Consider the following 19,156-nt stretch of genomic DNA (forward strand, 5'->3'; position numbering starts at 1 on the left):
CAATACTTAGGAAATTCAGCTTGTTACTCAATCCCTGCCCAAGACACGGAGGACATAAAAAAGACACAATGAAAACGGCAGAACATGATTACATATTAATTGTAGCATCGGGAAGAGAGCTCTTCTATTCCTGAGAGAGTCACTTAAAATGCATTCAGATCCTCAAAGAGACAGCAAGAACACGCAATCCCAGAAGTATATGGTCCACAATTCGTATAGCCAACTCTGTGTTTATGGGAAGCAAAAATAATGAGGTAAATAAAACCGGAAGTGCAAAGGTACCAAATGAGGAGGAATGTGGGGATGACATGGTCAACACAGCATCTTTAAAGCAAGCTAGTGATTTTTTTTTTCTTTCATTATCGGAATAGAGTGCAAGCATCTCTCCAGCAACAGTAATTCAGGAAGCCACAGGGCAGCGTGTGTGGGTAAGAGATGGCTGCCATCACATTCAAAGGGGACTAAAACCATGCAGCCACGTTGACAAAAGTTCTAATTTTGTGCTATGTCTGAAGAAACACTCCTAATTCTAGCACACTATTATTTACCTTTTAATGCACTGGCTTTTCATTATCATACATGCCACAGAAATTTCAGAACCAGGCTCACAGAGTCAGAGAAGAGTTTTCAGCTGGTGCAATTTGTGATTTATGATTTTTAAAACACAGTGAAATTATTTATGTATATAGCTCAGAATTTTGAAAAAAAAAACTATAAGAAAAACCCTCAAACACGGTTAAGATTAATTTAGCCATTTTGGTGCGTGTGGGGTTGTTGAATGTCATTTGCCAAAAAAAATAATGTGTGTGTGGTATAAAATGGTTTTCATTCTAATGAAGAAATTCAGAAGTGTGGGATTTGTGACCTTGCCTACATGTTTCTAAAACATGAGTTTGAGAAAGAACCATGCCATTCAACAAAAATCCTTTGATCTCTCAGCGTATCCTAACAGGCGAGCGGCAAAGTCCAGTGAGGAGGTCCTTCTGGATGGTTCCTCCTAGCCTTAGGGTTTCTCTAGTTCTGTTTAGGGAACAGAGTTGACTTCCAAGTCTGTCATTGTTGACATTCTGTCGAGCAAAGCCTTGTCCATAAATAAAGCAGCAGGGCCCCAGTAGCCAGGCTGAGTCATAAACCCCACTCAGCGGCATGTGGCTCAAGGTGTTGGGATCCCAAGAGAGTCAAGCCCAGCAAGTGGAATCAATTTAAGTCAGGGTTTGGAAAAACAAAACGTCTTCCCCACCTCAACTGGCAGTGGAAGATACCACAATCCCCTTGGCGCTGTTCAAAGACAGCGAGTAGCCGTGAAGCCCAGGAAAACATCGAGACTGGGCAGACTTTATTTCCACAGACTAACAAGGAAGAAAACAGAAAAGGATATTTGACAACCAACCACAAATTTTTAAATGTGCAGTGCTCCGCTTTTAAGCATAAAAGCAGCCTTGTTGCTCTGTGATGATCACCGTCAATTTTTTTTCTGACATTTGTGCCCAGTACTATTTGTCCTTAGGATACTTAGCCTTATTATTTTAAAAATACAGAGTTAAGCAGGTTTAAAATCTCTTTAAATATCTTTTTTTTTTTTTAAATAGTAAGCACAGAGCTTACCTGCTTGGGCATGCAAAACTTGAAAAGAAGTACTTTATAGAATGGCCTGCAGGTCAGCAGGTTCTGGTTTTGGCAGACTGGTGTCAGGAAGGAGCTGCCGGGAACAAGGCCCCGGTAGGTAAAGCACTCTGGCCACAGTTCCCTCGGGCCACAACTTGGAACTGTTAGCAAACATGCTCTCATAAAGCACTGAAAACTCCCAAATAAACAGGGCCCCTCAAAAACTGTGTACAAATGAGAAACAGTTAATGAACAACACTTTCTTCACCAATAATTCTGCTGAAATTAAGTCCAGCAGACTCTTCAAAGGCACCAGAGAAGCCCCCTTGTTAAGACAAATTCTATATATAGACAATTATATGATGCACAGTACCAAATATCTATAATTATCCTGCTTTCTACATTCCCATTATCTTCATAAATATAGGATAAAAATCAGCTCAATAACTTTCTCAGACCTCCACAAGGATTAAGGCGAGCCAGCTAGCTTTCTTTTTTTTAAAAAAAATACATGCATGTAGTAAAGATCAAAAGCCAAATGTTCTGGTCAGTTCTTTTCTACCCGTGGATTTTTACTAAGAATGTGTGCAGTTTTCAGGGAAAACACCACAAATGACAGCTGTTCAAAAGCATGGAAATTAATTGGCAGCAGAAATTTCCTTGACTAATAGGGAAAAACTCCAAAGTCACATGTTTTGATGAGCTCCCTTTTCCCATCCTTAGTCAAGCATATTCACTGTTAATAATTAAGATTTCCAAATAGAAGTACAACCAAGAAAAATTCAGACCACACTCCCTTATCTTTTCTCAGGACGACACAGCCACTCATTACTAAGGGAATCATGGCATTAACTGGTGATTTTTAGCTAACCAAATCCTAGGAATAAGGTTCAACCTGTAGGTCTCAATTTTCTACAGAAACCAACCAAGACACAGTAAGCACAATGCATTTACTGCTTAAAAGAAACAAACGAAAAAATCACAACAAGACAAGCGAATGCCCCCACCCCCAGCCCTGGCAGTAAGCCACCTGCTTTTAGTTGCTTTTCTGAGCAGTGGGGAATGGATTTACACTGATCCATCCACAGTCTCTCTGACACGGAGGCTTCTGAGTTGTTGCTCTTGTGACCAGTGGTGAGAATGGATGAGACAGCTGGTCAGGATTAGGTGAACAGCCTGCGGCCTTGGGGTTGGGTCATGTTACTGTGCCCAGAGCCTAATGCTATGACCTTGGACTCATTAGCATTATGCTCTCATCACCTAAGCTAACAGCCCCTGATCAGCCACGATCCAACATCCATCACCCTGAGGACACAGTATGATGCTTTTAGTTCCAGCAGCAATGTAAGCTTCTTATTTTCAAGGCAAGTCTGAGTTGAGCCAAGGAGATCCAAGGACTCGTGACATGGTGGCATCTACCTCAAGGCAGCAATGAGACGTTCCAGCCTAAACAACTGTGGTCTTCCCATGTCAATCACACAGAATGGCCCCAAGAGGGCTCCAGGAAAGTGAGGAATAATCCAAGCATGTACTGCAAGTGGCACAACAGAGCAACGTACCTGGCCATCCCTAGACTCGGAAAGTTGGCAGGGACGATGAGGACATCCAGGCGGGAGAACGGGTGTGTTCCCAGGACAGAATGTGCTGCTGAGAGGCAGGGAGGGAGCAGCGGCAGGAGGGTCTCTTGGCAGGCACCCTTGAGGCATACTGGGGCAAAGACTCTATGCGGAATGACCTTCTGAGTGGTGGCAGTCGCATTCTGAAAGCGGCAGGGGTATTCCATGTGACCGCAAACACCAGCACATCTGGGGAACAACGTGAAATAAATAGATGGACTTATTGGTAAGTCATGTTTATACCGCTTGCCCTGGTGCTGAGGGACTCTGGTAGACATGGCCAACTTTAAGCAGACAGTGATTCGGACAGGCTCATAAGCAAAGACTGTTCATGTGAATTCTAGGCTTGTCTATTTCTGTGAAGCAGTAAATGAATTAAAAAACAACAACAACAAAATCACAATTCTTACTGATGTTCCTAAGTCGATTGGGTAGCTTCAAGTTAAGTGAAAGCGATAAAATGTTTTAGCATAAACTAGGGGTGGGGTGGGGGTAGGCTAGACCCAAAACAGCCAAATAAATTCTTATCAAAACAGAAATAATTGCTGCTGTCAGTGACATACTTTCAAATATCACCACAGGAGAAAAAATAAACACTTTCCACCATATCAAAGAAGATTCACAACTCAGACAGGATGCAACAACCCTGCCAAGTAAGAGACCCCATTCTGAAATTTCCTAGAATGAAAGCTTTGGACTCCAATAGAACATGGAGCACATGGCAGCCACAGGTTCAAACTTATCCAAAGAACACAACTCATTTTACTAAAAAGTTAATCTCAGGATTCTTTATAAAGTCCATCAGAGGTTGCCGTTAAAGAGTACAGAAGCACTTTTGGGCTAGTATCTTCCCAAATCCATGTTTGGTACAAATTTAACCAAATCAACCTTTTAAGGGAAAACAGACCAGAGCACAGCCTGCACCATCTGACCACTGCCAGTTATTCCGACAAAGGCGAGGCTGAAAGGGAATTCCTAGAACCTGACTCACAGGCCTCCAAAGAACTTATCAACCCAAAGAAAACTACATCAAAGGGACCACTGTTTTTTCACCTGTTAACAAGCCTTTATTCCAACACAATGGAGAACCCCTTGAATTTTAAATTATAAATCGTAATTCTAACTATAAATGCTTACTTGACTCACAGCGAACACTGAAAAAAATCTTCAAGAGTACCAGCACATGTTAGAACACTAGCCTGGAACAGCAACTCCTCTCCAAATTTACCAAGTGACTTCCACCCATTCAAGGCCAGCTAAGAAGACCCAGAGAGTTACTTTAGGAAGCCTCGCCTTTCACTGGTGTGGTAAACAGAACACAGCTTCCAGACCGACGATATTCCATCCCTGGAGAGCCATAAAAACTTCTGCCACGATGACGCGAAAAGAAAGGAAGAAAATGGGATATTGACCTAGGGCCAAAGTCTCTGAACTGATGACTCTATCTCATGGAGAGAGTGGGTACCAGTGGTAGTTGGTAAACACAGAACTGAAAGGTTGCAGCATCTACCCAATGGCAAGTACTGCACTGGCACACAGATTCCATCACAGCGAAAATGGCCATTGCTTGAACTCACCACAGCAATATCTCTCTCTAATGCATTTTCACAGGTATGCACTATGCTATAACAGTAAGTCCCCTTTGGAGAAGCTTTCCAAACACGTTAGATTATTCTGGTTGCAAGAATGAGCATGATTTGTCATGATCAAAGCCTGGGGGGCGTGGAGAAAATGCAGAAATTAAAGTGAACCAAGCCACGTGCAAAGGAGACCAGTAAGTTTCCCAGTGAGAATGGATACAGTGTCAGGAAAAGCACTTGTGGGCTCTCACACAGTAGTCAGGCTCTGGTGGCTGTTCTCAGCCTAGGTAACTAAGACCTGATCTGGGGTCCCTCTTCACCTCTAATATGATCTCACAAAAGCAGCTGCTGTAGGGGCCAAGAGCTTATGTGAAAGGGCTGTAAAGGAAATTACTGGATTGTCAGAATCTGGCTTAAGACTGGTAATGATTGCCAAAAACTCATCAAGCTGAACACTTAGGATCCAAGAATTCTGTTGTATGTCCCACACTTTAATAAAAGTTGAACAACCTGGACTGGACAGTTAGCCTCTGGATTAAGATGCCCACATTTCACATCAGAGTACCCAAATTCAGTTCCTCATCCTGGTTCATAATGTAAACTCGGACAGGCAGTAGTGATGGGCTCCTGCCAGCCACATGGCAGACCGACACTGAATTCCTGGTTCTGGCTCCAGCCACGGCCCGTTCCTTATTCCCTGCCATTGTGGGCATTTGAGCAATGAACTAGTAAGTAAAATTCCTCTCTCTCTCTCTCATTAAACATATCAACAAGCAAACAAGAACTAAGTTTTTTTCTGCACCATGACTATGCAACTTAAGACTGTTCCTTCACATGACAACCTTGTTTCTTCAAAGAGGAATACTGTACTTTTGTAAAGTCAGGTACAGTCGTCCATGTGCCCATCCATCTTCCTTTCACGGCAATCTTTCACATGCTTTTGTAATTCTAAATTAGATCTCATCCCCACCAAGTTCTGTCTAGAGTGAATAAACTCAATGGCTTTCCTTCTTCACAGCACTCATTTTCTGTGCCTTGAATCATTTTTGCTGCGTTCCTCTGGATTTTATCCAAGTTTCCATGCTATGCTTAGAACTGTACGGCCCCAACAAAGAACTTGAGAGGTTAACAGAATACAGTACAAAGATCCCCCTGTGGCTGGAAAAGGTTACACTGCAGCTGAATAAAATTCATACAGTTTCTATGGTGCGTGTGAGTGCCTTATAACTAATACACTTACGAAAATGCTAACCCAGAGTGTGTTGGAGCCGGTGTGAAAAAAGAGCTGGAAGAGGGAATGTTCTTCCTACAAGTTAGGTCATGTGAACAGTGATCAAAAGTTCAGTGACCGACACTTTGGCCAAATTTCTGGAACCCAGATGAACACTTTAGGCAAATGAAAGCCTATGGTATCTGAGGCCCCCTCTAAAAGTTAGATTTCTATAAATTTAACTGGGGGTTTTCAGAATGTTTGAAGTAGAAAGGGGTAGAGGAGTTGGGGAAAGCAAGGGGGACCAGATGTGGACATAAGCAAAACCCACCACTGCGATTGGCACTTCAGAGCGCCTCTGTTGGCAAACTCAGCACCGCATCAGCGTTCTCACGGATGAAAACACGAAGCCACTTTCTGACGGCTGCAGGCGGCACACACTGAAGCACGCAGCCAGGGTAGGATTAAGCAAATGTAAGCCATTATTTTATCAGCAGTACAGTTCTGATGGAAAGGCACATTGATAAATGAAGTGGCAATTCAGTCACAGTCTATCAGATGTGGTGGGGAGTGTGGGAAGAACTCGATTCCCCCAGTCTCCCATCTCCCTAAAACAAAAGCCTCCCTAGAGTGGCGCCTGCCCTCTTTCTCCAGCTCACCCAACTGGCTCAGCCATGCTGTGTTTTCTCTTGGTGGGTCTACTCTCCCTGGGAGCGTGTAATTTGCGGCCTCCTCTTCGCCGTGGGTTAGGCAGGCTCTGCATCTATGTTGTGGACACGGTAGCAGTCCAGCTGGGTTGGCAGGTGTGGATGAATGTATCTGATGTGGAGATGGGAGTATTACCGTCCAGCCAACTTCTGCCAGTACCAAAACCTTGATGCTGATTCTCCTTAGCTGGGTCTGTGCTCAGTAACAAGAGAGGAGCAGTACACATCCATTCCTTCCCCTGAACCCCTTCAGGAACTGTTAACATCATCTCCTCCCAGAATCCCCACTTGATTTGGCCATTCCCTCCTCCTCTCAGAGTAACAGTGAGAAGACATTGCAGCTGCTCCTGGGCAAGGAGAGTCATGGTTTCTGCCCACGCCCCTACCCTGTGTCTTCTGGGAACATGGCCACACGGCAAAATTCCTGCTTGGCCTTCCCCTGGTCTTCTTAAGGCCCAGCACTTTCCACTGCATATCTCTCCCCCTGAAGCTTCAGATGGACAGCAGAGTACTTCTTCACTAGGAAAAGTCAGTCTAAAAAAACCCGAGCAGAGCAGTCCTCACTCGACAGGTAAGGAAACGGCCACTTTGCTCAGAGCCACATCCAACCTGTCAGAACAGTACCCTCGGGCTCAAAGGCAGTGTTCTCAACTCAAGTCTTCCTTCCAACAAGGCACACACCCATTCCATTTGTAAGAGCACCACGCCTGTGACTCTTCATGTAGAAAGGCATATAGACTGTGGTGATGCATGGGTTTTAAAATTTTCAGGTTAAGACTAACTTGTCTCTTCAGAGAAGTCAGGCATGGATGCGAATCCAGGCTTTGTTAACTGAACATGAACAAGTTATTCTCTGAGTATCAGCATCCTTAACTATAAAACAGAAATACAGCCTTTCTGGTATTCAAGCATATTTAATCTTAGGGCTAAATCAGATAATATTTGGATCAAGACTGCCTGAGATCAAATCAATCAATGGCTTCTGTATCAATTCAGGATAAGCTAGGACATATTGTATAAGAAACAACCCCAGCGTTTCAGGGGCTTACCACAAAGAGTTTACTTCTTGTACATATCAAGTGCACTGTGAATCTAACAGACTCTCTAGGGCTTCCGGACCTCACGCAGAAAGTCTGGCCTCCCTCACTTGCCAAATGCAGACGATGTACATCTCAGAGCAGGGAAAGAGAGCACGAGTAGGCCTCTCGTCCACGAACTGTGCCCACTCGTGTCTACAGTTCTCTTCTTCCCTCTAGAGGACATGAGGAGAGTCTAACAAGCAATGCAGGATGGTCCATGGAACTCGGGGAAGGTGGCCCAAAACAGACGTGTTCCTGTGCAACAAGTGGACATCACCTCCCTTCTTCCCCTACTCCCCCCACAAAAAAAAACCCCAATGCAGGCCATAAGGTGTGCCCGCCATAAGACAGAGCACACTGCCTCGCCTCTGAGACTCCAACCACTGCAGTCACTGCGGCGAGCCCAACACAACCAACCCGAGAGGGATCTGCGCAGTCAAGTGTATCTTAGTTGGTTTTTAAGGATAAGTTAACTATCTGCGCCATTATTCTATATATTAAAAAAACCCACTGATTTAATTTTTTTTAATAAATTGGAAAATGATTTGATTTGTCCTAGGAATAAAGCATGATGCACACTTGTTCTTTCTGCATACAGCCCTCTCCCCTTTTGGCTCTCTGATCTAGCAACTTTGGACTTCGGGGGAGGCTGTAAGTAAAAAGCCAGTGAACTATGTGTCATGAAAACCATCCGAAATCTAACACTGATTTTTCTCTGACCCTTTCTGATAAAAAGGAGAAATCATCAGTGAAGTTAGCGAATCCTGACTGAGGAGCAGTCTTATCATAATGACCTAGTGACAGCTTCCATGTGTCCCCTGGCCCTGAAGAGACCAACCAGGCCCAGCGAGGGCAGCTGTCCCTACGATGCACGGGCAGCAGCAGTCACTGGAACAGATATAGCCGGGTATGGTATAAAGTGACCCATCAGACCAACAGCTTCTTCATGATGCATTTGACCATGTAAGCACCACAATCCCATGCTAAAAGACATAGGAAGAAGCACCGAGTCGAACATAAGAAAGCATTTCTCCTGACGCCACAGAGGACCTGCACAGACCCTTACGTTTCTTCTCTCTTCCTGCAGGAACAATATGCCCACATCTCTGTCTCTTCACTCTCTTTCCTTCCCAGCAGGGCTTTTCCTGCTTTGATTAATCCTATTTTGGCTTAGTTTCTCAGCAGGAATGACTCATATTCCCAGTGCCTGGAAGAAATGCATCACACTGCTCCATCAAGTGTTTGTTTTTCTGCAAGTTTCCACACACAAACCTGGAGTCGGCCTTGGAAGACGGGAAGGGGCTCTGTGACGGTTGATCATCCAATGAGCGTGTCTCGGGCATCACTTCAGTCCAGCATCCCACTGCAATCGTGAATGTGGAAGCGGGCATCGGCATGGTTACGTAGTAATGCCAGCTTGAGCACCCTACAAACAGAAAGACCAAGACCATGATGAGGGAGTATATGGTTCTCAACTTCCAGTTAAGGCACCTGAAGAGCTCCTACGATTGAGGCAGGTCACATCCACAGCGGAAGCATTACTTCAGGGCTCAGGAAAAACAAACACAGATGGGAAGGTGGTTTCCAGCCCACTGAGGGGATATGGCTCTTTCCTCATGCTTAGACTGAAGGCCTGCCAGTAAGGTTAGAAGGGGGTAGTGATGGAGGTGGTCACTCTCAGCTGCAAACACAGAAGGCCATCATTGTAGGATCCAACAGAGAAGAGTGGACCTTATTCACGTGATGGCCTAGCACCGTCTTTGGTATAAAACAATGTGTTTGATACTTGAATATTGATTCAAGAATTTATTCAGTGACCATTCAGTCACAAAACAGTCACATATGTGGGTGCTGGCACAGTGGTGCAGCTAGCTGATCCTCTGTCTACAGCACTGAGCTCCCTTATGAGTGCGGGAATCATGCTCTGGCTGTTCCACTGCTGATTCTGCACATGGTCTGGGAAAGCAGTGGATGATGGCTCAAGTCCTTGAGTCCCTGCAGCAATGTGAGAGACCTGGAAGAAGCTCCTGGCTCTCAGATTCAGATGGCTCAGCTCCGGCCGTCATGGCCATTTAGAAGTGAACCAGCATATAGGACGTCCTTCTCCCTCTCTCCTTCTCTCTGTAAATCTGCCTTTCAAATAAAAAGAAACAAATCTTTAAAATAATAATAAAAAAAAGAATCACACTTCTGTGTGAGAACTATTGTTTAAATTCAATAAAACAAGCCTAAAATTAACGCAGATCTCAACATTTTGAATTAAGAATGCTCAACCAGTAACATCAACACTGGTACTCCCAAATTCAAAAAAACTTCAAAATCTGAAACAAACTGGGACCCAGACACTTCAGATAAGGGATACTGAGACTATGAAGGAAATCATGTGACCCCAGGGAAGGGAGTCCCTGGGTTCAGGCTTTACACCCATTTTTGTTGTGTTCAGCTACTCTCCTACTCTTTGAACATACGGAAAACAGGAGAAGGCATGCTCAGCACAGTCAAGGACCCCAGCTACTCTGGAACAGGGCTGGGATTGCAACTGAGCCTTCTGTACCATCCCCTTAGTTCAAAGCTTAAAGAAAGCTCTTATCAAAGGAATGTGTGATTAGTAACTTACAGCATTTATATTTCCCTCACTGCTAGGACAGAATTTTGAAATCTGAAATGAACCACACAAACTGATTTAACCTAGTTTTGTTTTTTTCCCCTAACCACATGCTAACAACTGATTCTGTGTCTGATGGGAAACTGACACCACCCCACATCATGAACACATTATTGCAGCGATTTCCCCATGGGACACCACTCTTTTAGCTGTCTTACAAAGTCCTTTACACGGGATATTATTATCCTTCTTGCTTTAAATTTTGAAGGTTAAACACTCATGAAATGGCCCAGAGTTGTCCAATGAGTGGCCAAGATGTTAAATTCAGAGTCAAAATATTAACATGCCCACACCAGCTAGAAGGTCTAACATGACTTTTTTTTTTCAAAGTGCTTTTCCAGTAAAAATCAATATAGGTTAGAAATTCGATCTCCATACGCTTGGCTTTGTCTAACGGATTCTGGATATCTCATAAAGTTTCACAGGGCCTTTCTGAAAGTCTAGCAATTTAGGTGCAAAGAAATACATTTCAGAGCTCCTGTAAGGTACAATCCAATTTTAAATCTGAGACCAAGGCATAACGGGAAAAACAAACACAACTTCCAGTGACATTCAAGTTTGGAAGTCACTAGCGGTGAGAGGCGACTCTTGAAGGAGGAATTCTGAAGGGCTTGCTCAGAACTGCTGTGAGCACACCGCTACGGCAGCCCCTTTCTCAGATGTGTCTGTAAAGTTTTGTCCTGCTCCTGGAATCAGAATGTCCATTTCTAAGGCCCTTCTCCTTGTGGCTAAGACACAGAAGGTACACTTCTCTTCAGAAAGACAGTAACAATCCCGCGATGCTGGAGCCAACCCAGGGGCGTGTGTGGCACCTATGGGACTTGAAGGACTCTGACACCATGCCAGCATGCAGAGGGCTGGGACAGTCACAGAAGCCTTGGTGCAAGCATGACATGAAGCGGACATGACAGGCTCTACTGTGTCCATTTCCTCCATACTTCTACCTTCCCACAAACACCTCATTCTCTGTAACTTGACAGTCGCTTTTGATCATTTCAAGAAGGCACAAAGCACTTCAGTTTGCACTGGATGACACAATGAGTGGGGCGGAGGTGGGAACGCTCGGGGAGATGGAGCTGGAAGAAGGGAAAAGGAGCTGGGGGAAGGAACCAACCTTCTGGAGAGCCTTGAACACAAAAAGTCCGTCCTGAATGACAGAATTTTCTTAATCAAAGGTTGTGGTCTGTCATTCTTTCTCTAAAGCACATTTACATTTTAGAGTCTTAACCACGGGTCAGTGGATTTTTTTAAAAAAAAAAATCATACCTTTGGGATTTAGTGAGTACGTAAACACACAGTAGTAAGACATTCAGGCCAAAAAAAAAAAAAAATCTTGAATTCATGAGGCCAACCTTGCTTCATCCCCCTAGACTTTGTTATATGACAATAAACGGATTTTTGAGGTGTATACTGTTAAGACTAAGGACATAAAACAGGAGACAAAACCTTTAAAATACTGGAGGCTAGAATGTAGATGGAAAAGTAACAAACGAAATAGCAGACCAGAATCCTAAATTAGCAGTGAGGGAAGATGAGACCCATCTCATTCTACCTGCTATAAGCATCCCCCAAAGGGCTCTGGTATAGAGAAAGTACTAAACTAAGCAGGCCTGGCTAAACATTAGGTGAAGAAGTGGTCAGATCTAGGACTGACCACCCCAATCCGCATTACTGAACCACCAGCCAAAACTCTGCATACCTGGGCCATCAGCCCATCCCTGCTTACCTGGGCCACCAGCCCATCCCTCGCTTACCTGGGCCACCAGCCCATCCCCTGCACACCTGGGCCACCAGCCCATGCCCTGCACACCTGGGCCACCAGCCCATTCCCTGCACACCTGGGCCACCAGCCCATCCCCTGCACAACTGGGTAATTTGGGAAGGTTTCTAAGTGAAGGCCTTTGTACTAAAGAGGATGGGGGTTGGGCAAGAATGGCGCAGTTGAAGGCAAATCAGTGGGATTGGACAAACAGATGTTTATGGGATACACAGACCATCAACCACATCCCCTTTACTTGCTTCCACAGCACTGTCAGACTTTCATCTCCAGGCAGGAGACTCCGGGAGCTAACCACCAAGGGAGGTGTCCAAGCACACGGATACAGCGGCTTCCGTAAGAACTGCCTGCAGAGAAGCTCCAGGTTCAGTGCCACGAGTGTGCTCCAAACCTCCAATCGGTGTTTTGGTCCTCTACTCCTGAGTACATGCAGACAAACCAAACACCCCAGGCAGCGTCAGAGAGCTACTACGGCAAGACTGAGAGGGCCAAAAACAAACAGAAAAAAGGAGCTTGGAGAACAGTGACTATGCAGAAGAAAACGTCAAGAAATATCATATAAGTACAGAGAATTAACAGAATTTACTGCAGCCCTAAATAGTACAGTACAGTATAGTATATTTTTAAAGACTGTTTTTATTGAAAAGACAGATTTTACAGATTGGTAAGAGAAAAGTTTTTCATCTGCTGACTGACTACCCAAATGACCACAAGAGTCAGAGCAGAGCTGATCAGAAGCTGGAAGCCAGGAACTTCTTCCAGGTCTCCCATGTGAGTACAGAGTCCCAAGGACTTGGGCCATCCTCTGCTACTTTCCCAGGACATAAACAGGAAGCTGGATTGGAAGTGGAGCAGCTGGGACACAAACCAGTACCCATGTGTGATGCCAGCATCATAGGTGGAAGAATTAGTCTGTGATGCCATGGTGCCAGCTCCTCGCATTTTTATTTTTAAAAAAGCGGCATTAAGAAATGGAGAATTTAAATCATGTTAGGAGAAAAGAAAAACTTACTAAAAAGGAAGGGACAGACTACACAGCTGAGGAAATCTTTTTCAGAGCTGAGCAAACAGGGAAGACAGAAGTGGGGTTCAGGAGGTCCAACATCTTCTAATACAAATGGGCACTCTTTACTCCTGCTACTGACTTTGTTTCATGGCTTCTCATTTAAGGGAATGCATAGTAATCGCATAATAGAGGCTATCACACCCAGATGTGAAGATACAATGCAGTGGGCACCCCTACTTCCAAGTCAAAGACGGACTCCCAACGAAACTGCTGGATACATTTTGACAACAGGATGCTGAACCAGCAATGTCAGGACACTCTTCAATAACAGAATGGTGAACTTATGACTGCTCCTGACGTACTGTGCAGTCGTAATATGGGGGAAATCAGTTGGGAGGAGGAAATATGGGGAGGGAGTAGGGAAAAATCCCAGAGCCTATCGAATTGTACCATAAAATTAAAAATAAAAGAGAAAAGAAAAAAATTGGGGGAAAATGATATTAAAAGTCAAGTTGACTTTGGTGCCACAAAAGTCTTTTGGAACCAGGCAGAGGTTTTTTGTTTGTTTTTGGTTTTTTCCACAATATGCATCTTCCATGAACTTTCTGAAGCTCCCTCATGAGTTCAAAAGAGACAAGTGATATAACCATCAGTGGGAGAAAGCTACTCACAGTGAAGACAGCATGACTTTCTAACCCCTGAGGCACAAGACTCCCAGGATGAATACAAATCTATCCACGTGAGGATACGTAAGTATCCTAGACATTTACAAGCTGAAGAAGGAAGACAAGATCCTACCAGCTCCTGGAAAGGCAAGAGGTGAAGAGCTTTCAGTCGCAAGAGTCTTTAAAAAGGTTCACCTCCCGCACATTATATTCTCTAGAAGTTACTGGAGTATCTGAAATATGCTTCAAAAAGAGGCAGTAAATCAAGAAAGAGTGGGAAGAATGAGCCAACACAGGAGTGAAGCGTGGGGAACCTGTGGAGCGATGGAGACGGGGGAGCCAGGGCCACCTGCACAGACAGCGCAAGGTGTGCTCAGCCAAGCAGGTTAAAAAGTCTCGACAGAGGTGGCTTCAGGAAGATGAAATTAGGAGAAAAGCTCCTGGGGGCTGGCATTGCGTGAGTTAAGTCACTGCCTGGGAGTGTGAGTGCCAATTCAAGTCCACCAGCTCTGCTTCCCATCCAGCTTCTTGCTAATGTGTTCAGGAGGGGAGTAGATTATAGCAATAGTACTACCACTCAATGAGGGCCACCCTGCTGGAGTTTCTGGCTCCTGTCTTTGGCCTGGTCAAGCCCCAGCTGTTGCAGACACTTGGGGAGTGAACCAGTGGATTGAAGAGTTCTCTCTCCTACCTCTCACTCTGTGTGTGTGTGTGCGCGTGCACGAGAGAGAGAGAGAGAGAGAGAGAGAGAGAGAGAGAGAGAGAGAGAGAGAGACTGTCTTTCAAATAAATATTTAAAAAAGAAATAGCAAAATATGACATGGCAGAGTAATTTAAACTTTTTTAAATTTATTTTTTATTGGAAATGCAGATCCACAGAGAGAAAGAAAAATGGAAAGGTCTTCCATTTGCTGTTTTACTCCCCAAGTGGCCATAATGACCAGAGCTGAACTGATCCGAAGCCAGGGCCCAGAGCTTCTTCTGCATCTCCCACACAGGTACAGAGTCCCAAGGCCGGGGGCCATCTTCTACCGCCTTTCCAGGTTACAAGCAGGAAGTGGAGCAGCCAGGACATAAACCTGCACCCACATGGGATCCCAGCAGTTGCAAGACAAGGATCTAATCACTAGGCTACTGCGCCAGGCCTGGGGTCAAGTTATTCAAAAGGAGGTCCAAATAACTCTGAAGCAGTTTGAGGTTGATAAATTTATAGAAAACCAAGAAAATAGAAAAAAAATATATACAATAAGACAATTATCAGGGCCCGGCGCTGTGGCCTAGTGGCTAAAGTCCTCGCCTTGAATGCCCCGGGATCCCATATGAGCGCCGGTTTTAATCTTGGCAGCTCCACTTCCCATCCAGCTCCCTGCTTGTGGCCTGGGAAGGCAGTTGAGGACGGTCCAATGCTTTAGGATCTTGCACCCGTGTGGGAGACCTGGAGGATGTTCCTGGCTCCTGGCTTCGGATCAGCACCAGCTGCTGCGCTCTCTTGGGGAGTAAATCATTGGGCAGAAGATCTTCCTTTCTATCTCTCCAGCTCTCTGTATATCTGACTTTGTAATAAAAATAAATAAATCTTTTAAAAAAATAAGACAATTATCAATTCCAAGCAAAAACCAACATGTAGCACAGAAATAATGTACAGAAACAGTAAACACAGGTAAAATAATTTATAGGTACTTCAAAAAGTTGATAGACTACAAAATGAAAAGATGAGTTTAGGGGGTCAGCATTGTAGGAGGCCTAGAGAACTCATATGAGCATCCATTTGTGTCCTGGCCGCTCCATTTCTGATCAGGCTCCTTGATTCTGTGCCTAGCGCTGGCTAGCCTAAGTCCAGGCTCTTCCCATCCATATGTACATATATGTATGGATATGTACACATCTGGCGACATAGGGGAGACCTGGACGCAGCTCCAGACTCCTGACAGGTCTGGTCTAATCTTGGCAGCTGTGGTCACTTGGGGAGTGAACCAGCAGATGGAAGATTGATCTCTCTCTCTTTCTCTCCCTGCATCTTCACCTTTCAAATAAATAAAGAAATCTTAAAAAATGAAATTTAAGGGTCATATGAGGGTCTTAAACACGCATGAAAAATGCATGTATGGCTTTCAAGCATTTTTTGCAACAAAATAAACAGATTTCAATCTCATTCTTACACCGCTCTTGGGAGTCCCCTTGCACACCGCATAAAGCATGTGAATCTGTCACTGTGATATCAGTTACGGTGAGAAGCGAGCATTTGCATAAAGAGATATGTACGGTGGAGGAGGGGCAGAGTATAAACTCTTGTCTGCACAGTCAAAGCATGAACCTTGAACAACCAAGCACTCTGTTGAACAACACGGAAGGCGGACACCAAATCGCCTGCCACAGTAGGGTGCGGTGAAACAGGAGAGATGCCTGGGGCGGGAGACACACAGGGCTGACGTAAGAACTGACAGGGTAATAAAACCAACAGAATTATCCAACTCTTAAATATGGCATTTCTAACTTAAAACAACTCATTTAAAGGCAATAATTCTTTTGCTATTTGGCAATAACATTTTGATTCTCAAAGATGCTATTAACAATGACAAAATGTAACTCGGAAGAAAAAGGCCAATTCGGAGATAAGGAGTAGACAGGCACTACTTAGGGCCCTGGTGCGCAAAACGCAATCTATGTATAACAGGGTTCTCCCTGTGTCTGCACTGGATTTTGGATCTGAGGATTTGCTCTTCTTGTACTGTACACATCTAGCACCTGTACAAGATGAGACGTGTGGGTACAGCAGAGCTGCAATTACTTCCCAGAGAAAACAGTGCTAATGGAATAAGAGGTTGTCTGTTAGGCCAGTCACACTGTGTGCCAGCACCTTTGTTCAGAATCTCCGGGTATGGGAGGAGGCCATTAGAAGCCACAGAGGGATGTACAAGAGGGGCAGGGCTTCAGATAGGAGATTAGCAATTTCAAGTCAGAAACCTTCAATGACCTGGAGTTTGGAGTGAGACAGCAAAGAGTGACGGCAGAATCTGAGTTGCTTATATCAAACATTTCTGAAAACTGTCATTGTTCCCTCATGGTCTTCTTTGAAGTTCAATAACGAACTTAAGCATGAAGGGTTTCGTTGTTTTTGTTGCTGTTAGAAAAAATACATTGAAAATTAACACCCAAACGCATACAACAGAGCCAGGGCTTGAACCGAGGTGCATTGACATAGGACAAGAGCATCTAAACCAGCAGCTTAACCACTAAGCCAAACACCTGTCCCTGTACTCAAACTTTAAAACAAAAATAAAAAATGTTCCTGGCTACCAAATGATAAACAGGGGTAGATCAAACTTGGCTAAAAAAGGACCCTGTGGGCCCCGCGCGCAGTAGCTTAGAGGCTAAAGTCCTTGCCTTGAACACGCCAGCATCCCTTATGGAAACCTGTTCTAATTCCAGCATCCCCGCTTCCCATTCAGCTCCCTGCTTGTGGCCTAGGAAAGCAGTCAAAGACAGCTCAAAGCCTTGCGACCTTGCACCCATGAGGGAGACCCAGAAGAAGTTCCAGGCTCCTGGCTTTGGATCAGCTCAGTTCAGGCCATTGTGGCCACTTGGGGAGTGAATCAATGGAGGGAAAATCTTCCTCTGTCTCTCCTCCTCTCTGTATGTCGGACTTTCCAATAATAAATAAATAAATAAATCTTTAAAAACAAAAAGGACCCTGCTAGGAAGTCCATTTGCAAGACCCTGGTGGACACTGTGGTGTGCCCAGAAGTTTCTTCTCAGATCCCGAGTGAAGCTAGAGCTGAGACCACTGATGGCTTCCACTGCACAGAAAAGGCGCATCGCCAGGGGATGTTTCTAGAACCCTCATTAGGCAGAAAACGGTTCATTCATGGATTGTTTCGCTGAGTCTGATTTCACATGAAGATCGTCCGCTGCCATAGGGAAACCTGACCCTTGTCTTGAAAAATCCACCTAAGATCCAAAACCAAACAAACAAACAAAAAAACCAAAAGCCCTCAAACTAATAAGGTGGAAACCCTTCCCCAGATGTCAGAGCAGCCATCCCAAAGACAGAAACCTCCGCTGTTTTGTCTACTATTTGAACTAACTGGTGAGAGTTGGTTGCTTTAGAATCTGGAATCTGACAGCTGACGTTCAATTCCTGCTCCCACGTGCCAGTCTGGACACATCGCTTAACTTCACTGGCCATCGGTTTCCTCACGTGTAACAAGGGAATAACAGCAGGTAAGGGTTAAATTAGACAATATGCACAGGAAACACTAGGGCTGGTCCCTGGCACATAGTAAGTGTTCAAGAAACGCTAAGTGCTGTCCCTGTCATCACCGTGATTCACTGTCGTCATCATCTGCGTAGTCTGCAAGCTCCCCTCCCAACCGCCGCCTGCCTCGCTGCTCCGGCTGACGCTCCGCAGCAGCAGCGGCGCATGCTGGAGGTATGGCTGCCACATGTGCGCAGAAACTCATGCCCTGATGAGGCCCACATATGGGAGCTTAGGTTGAGTGGCATTAAAATGCAGTGCACACAAAGCGATCCACTGAAGAATGACAGCCTAAAGGGGGCATCCTGTATGACTTCATATAGGACGGGCCATTTGGAGACTATTGAAATGGTGTTTACTTGAAATGAGCCATCCTCAATGCTTTCCTTTTGCTTCTTGATTCAATACACTTGCACGAGACTCCCTCACCACACAGCTGCAAAACAAAGAGAACACACTGTACTCTCCAACCAACCCGGAGCTGTGCCTCGGCAGAGGCCAGGGGCCCTTCACACGAAGGGATTTCACAGCCAGGCCAGGATTCACGAGATGAGCTAGCTCACAGAGGGGGCAGGAGGAAGGGGCCGGGACACAACAGTGCTCTCTGACTACGCAGGGGAGCAGCCCCCTTGCAGGACACATTCTGCAAAGCTACAGACTTCTCTCCTCCGATTCCGACAGGGATCAGAGCTCCTACAGCAGCTTCTCCGGAGAGAACACATTTCTGGAGAAAAGCTCTCATTCTTGGTTTCTCTACGACGGCAGATGCAGCATATGAGATACTGTTCCTGTAACCAGCTGCTACTAGAGCCAAATTAATCTCCCTAGAACAGGACTGGGGGTCTGGTACGATGGCTCAGTGGCTAAATCCTCGACTCACACGTGCTGGGATCCCATGTGGGCGCTGGTTCATGTCCCAGCTGCTCCTCTTCCCATCCAGCTCCCTGCTTGTGGTCTGGGAAACCAATAGAGGGTACCCCAAAGCCTTGGG

At 45.1% G+C, this 19,156-nt stretch overlaps 1 protein-coding gene across 1 annotated transcript in view; it reads right to left on the bottom strand.

Annotated features, from left to right (window-relative positions):
• AOPEP (aminopeptidase O (putative)) overlaps positions 1–19,156 on the bottom strand; it is a 274,924-nt gene that overhangs the window by 233,101 nt on the left and 22,667 nt on the right. The window contains exons 4-5 of the mRNA XM_058657305.1: positions 9,070–9,223; positions 3,165–3,410 (exon numbers count right to left, since the gene is read on the bottom strand). Of these exons, the coding sequence (XP_058513288.1) occupies positions 3,165–3,410; positions 9,070–9,223 (400 nt within the window). The remainder of the gene's footprint in view (positions 1–3,164; positions 3,411–9,069; positions 9,224–19,156) is intronic.

The sequence above is a fragment of the Ochotona princeps genome, chromosome 31 (genome assembly GCF_030435755.1).
Source record: "Ochotona princeps isolate mOchPri1 chromosome 31, mOchPri1.hap1, whole genome shotgun sequence".
NCBI lineage: Eukaryota > Metazoa > Chordata > Mammalia > Lagomorpha > Ochotonidae > Ochotona > Ochotona princeps.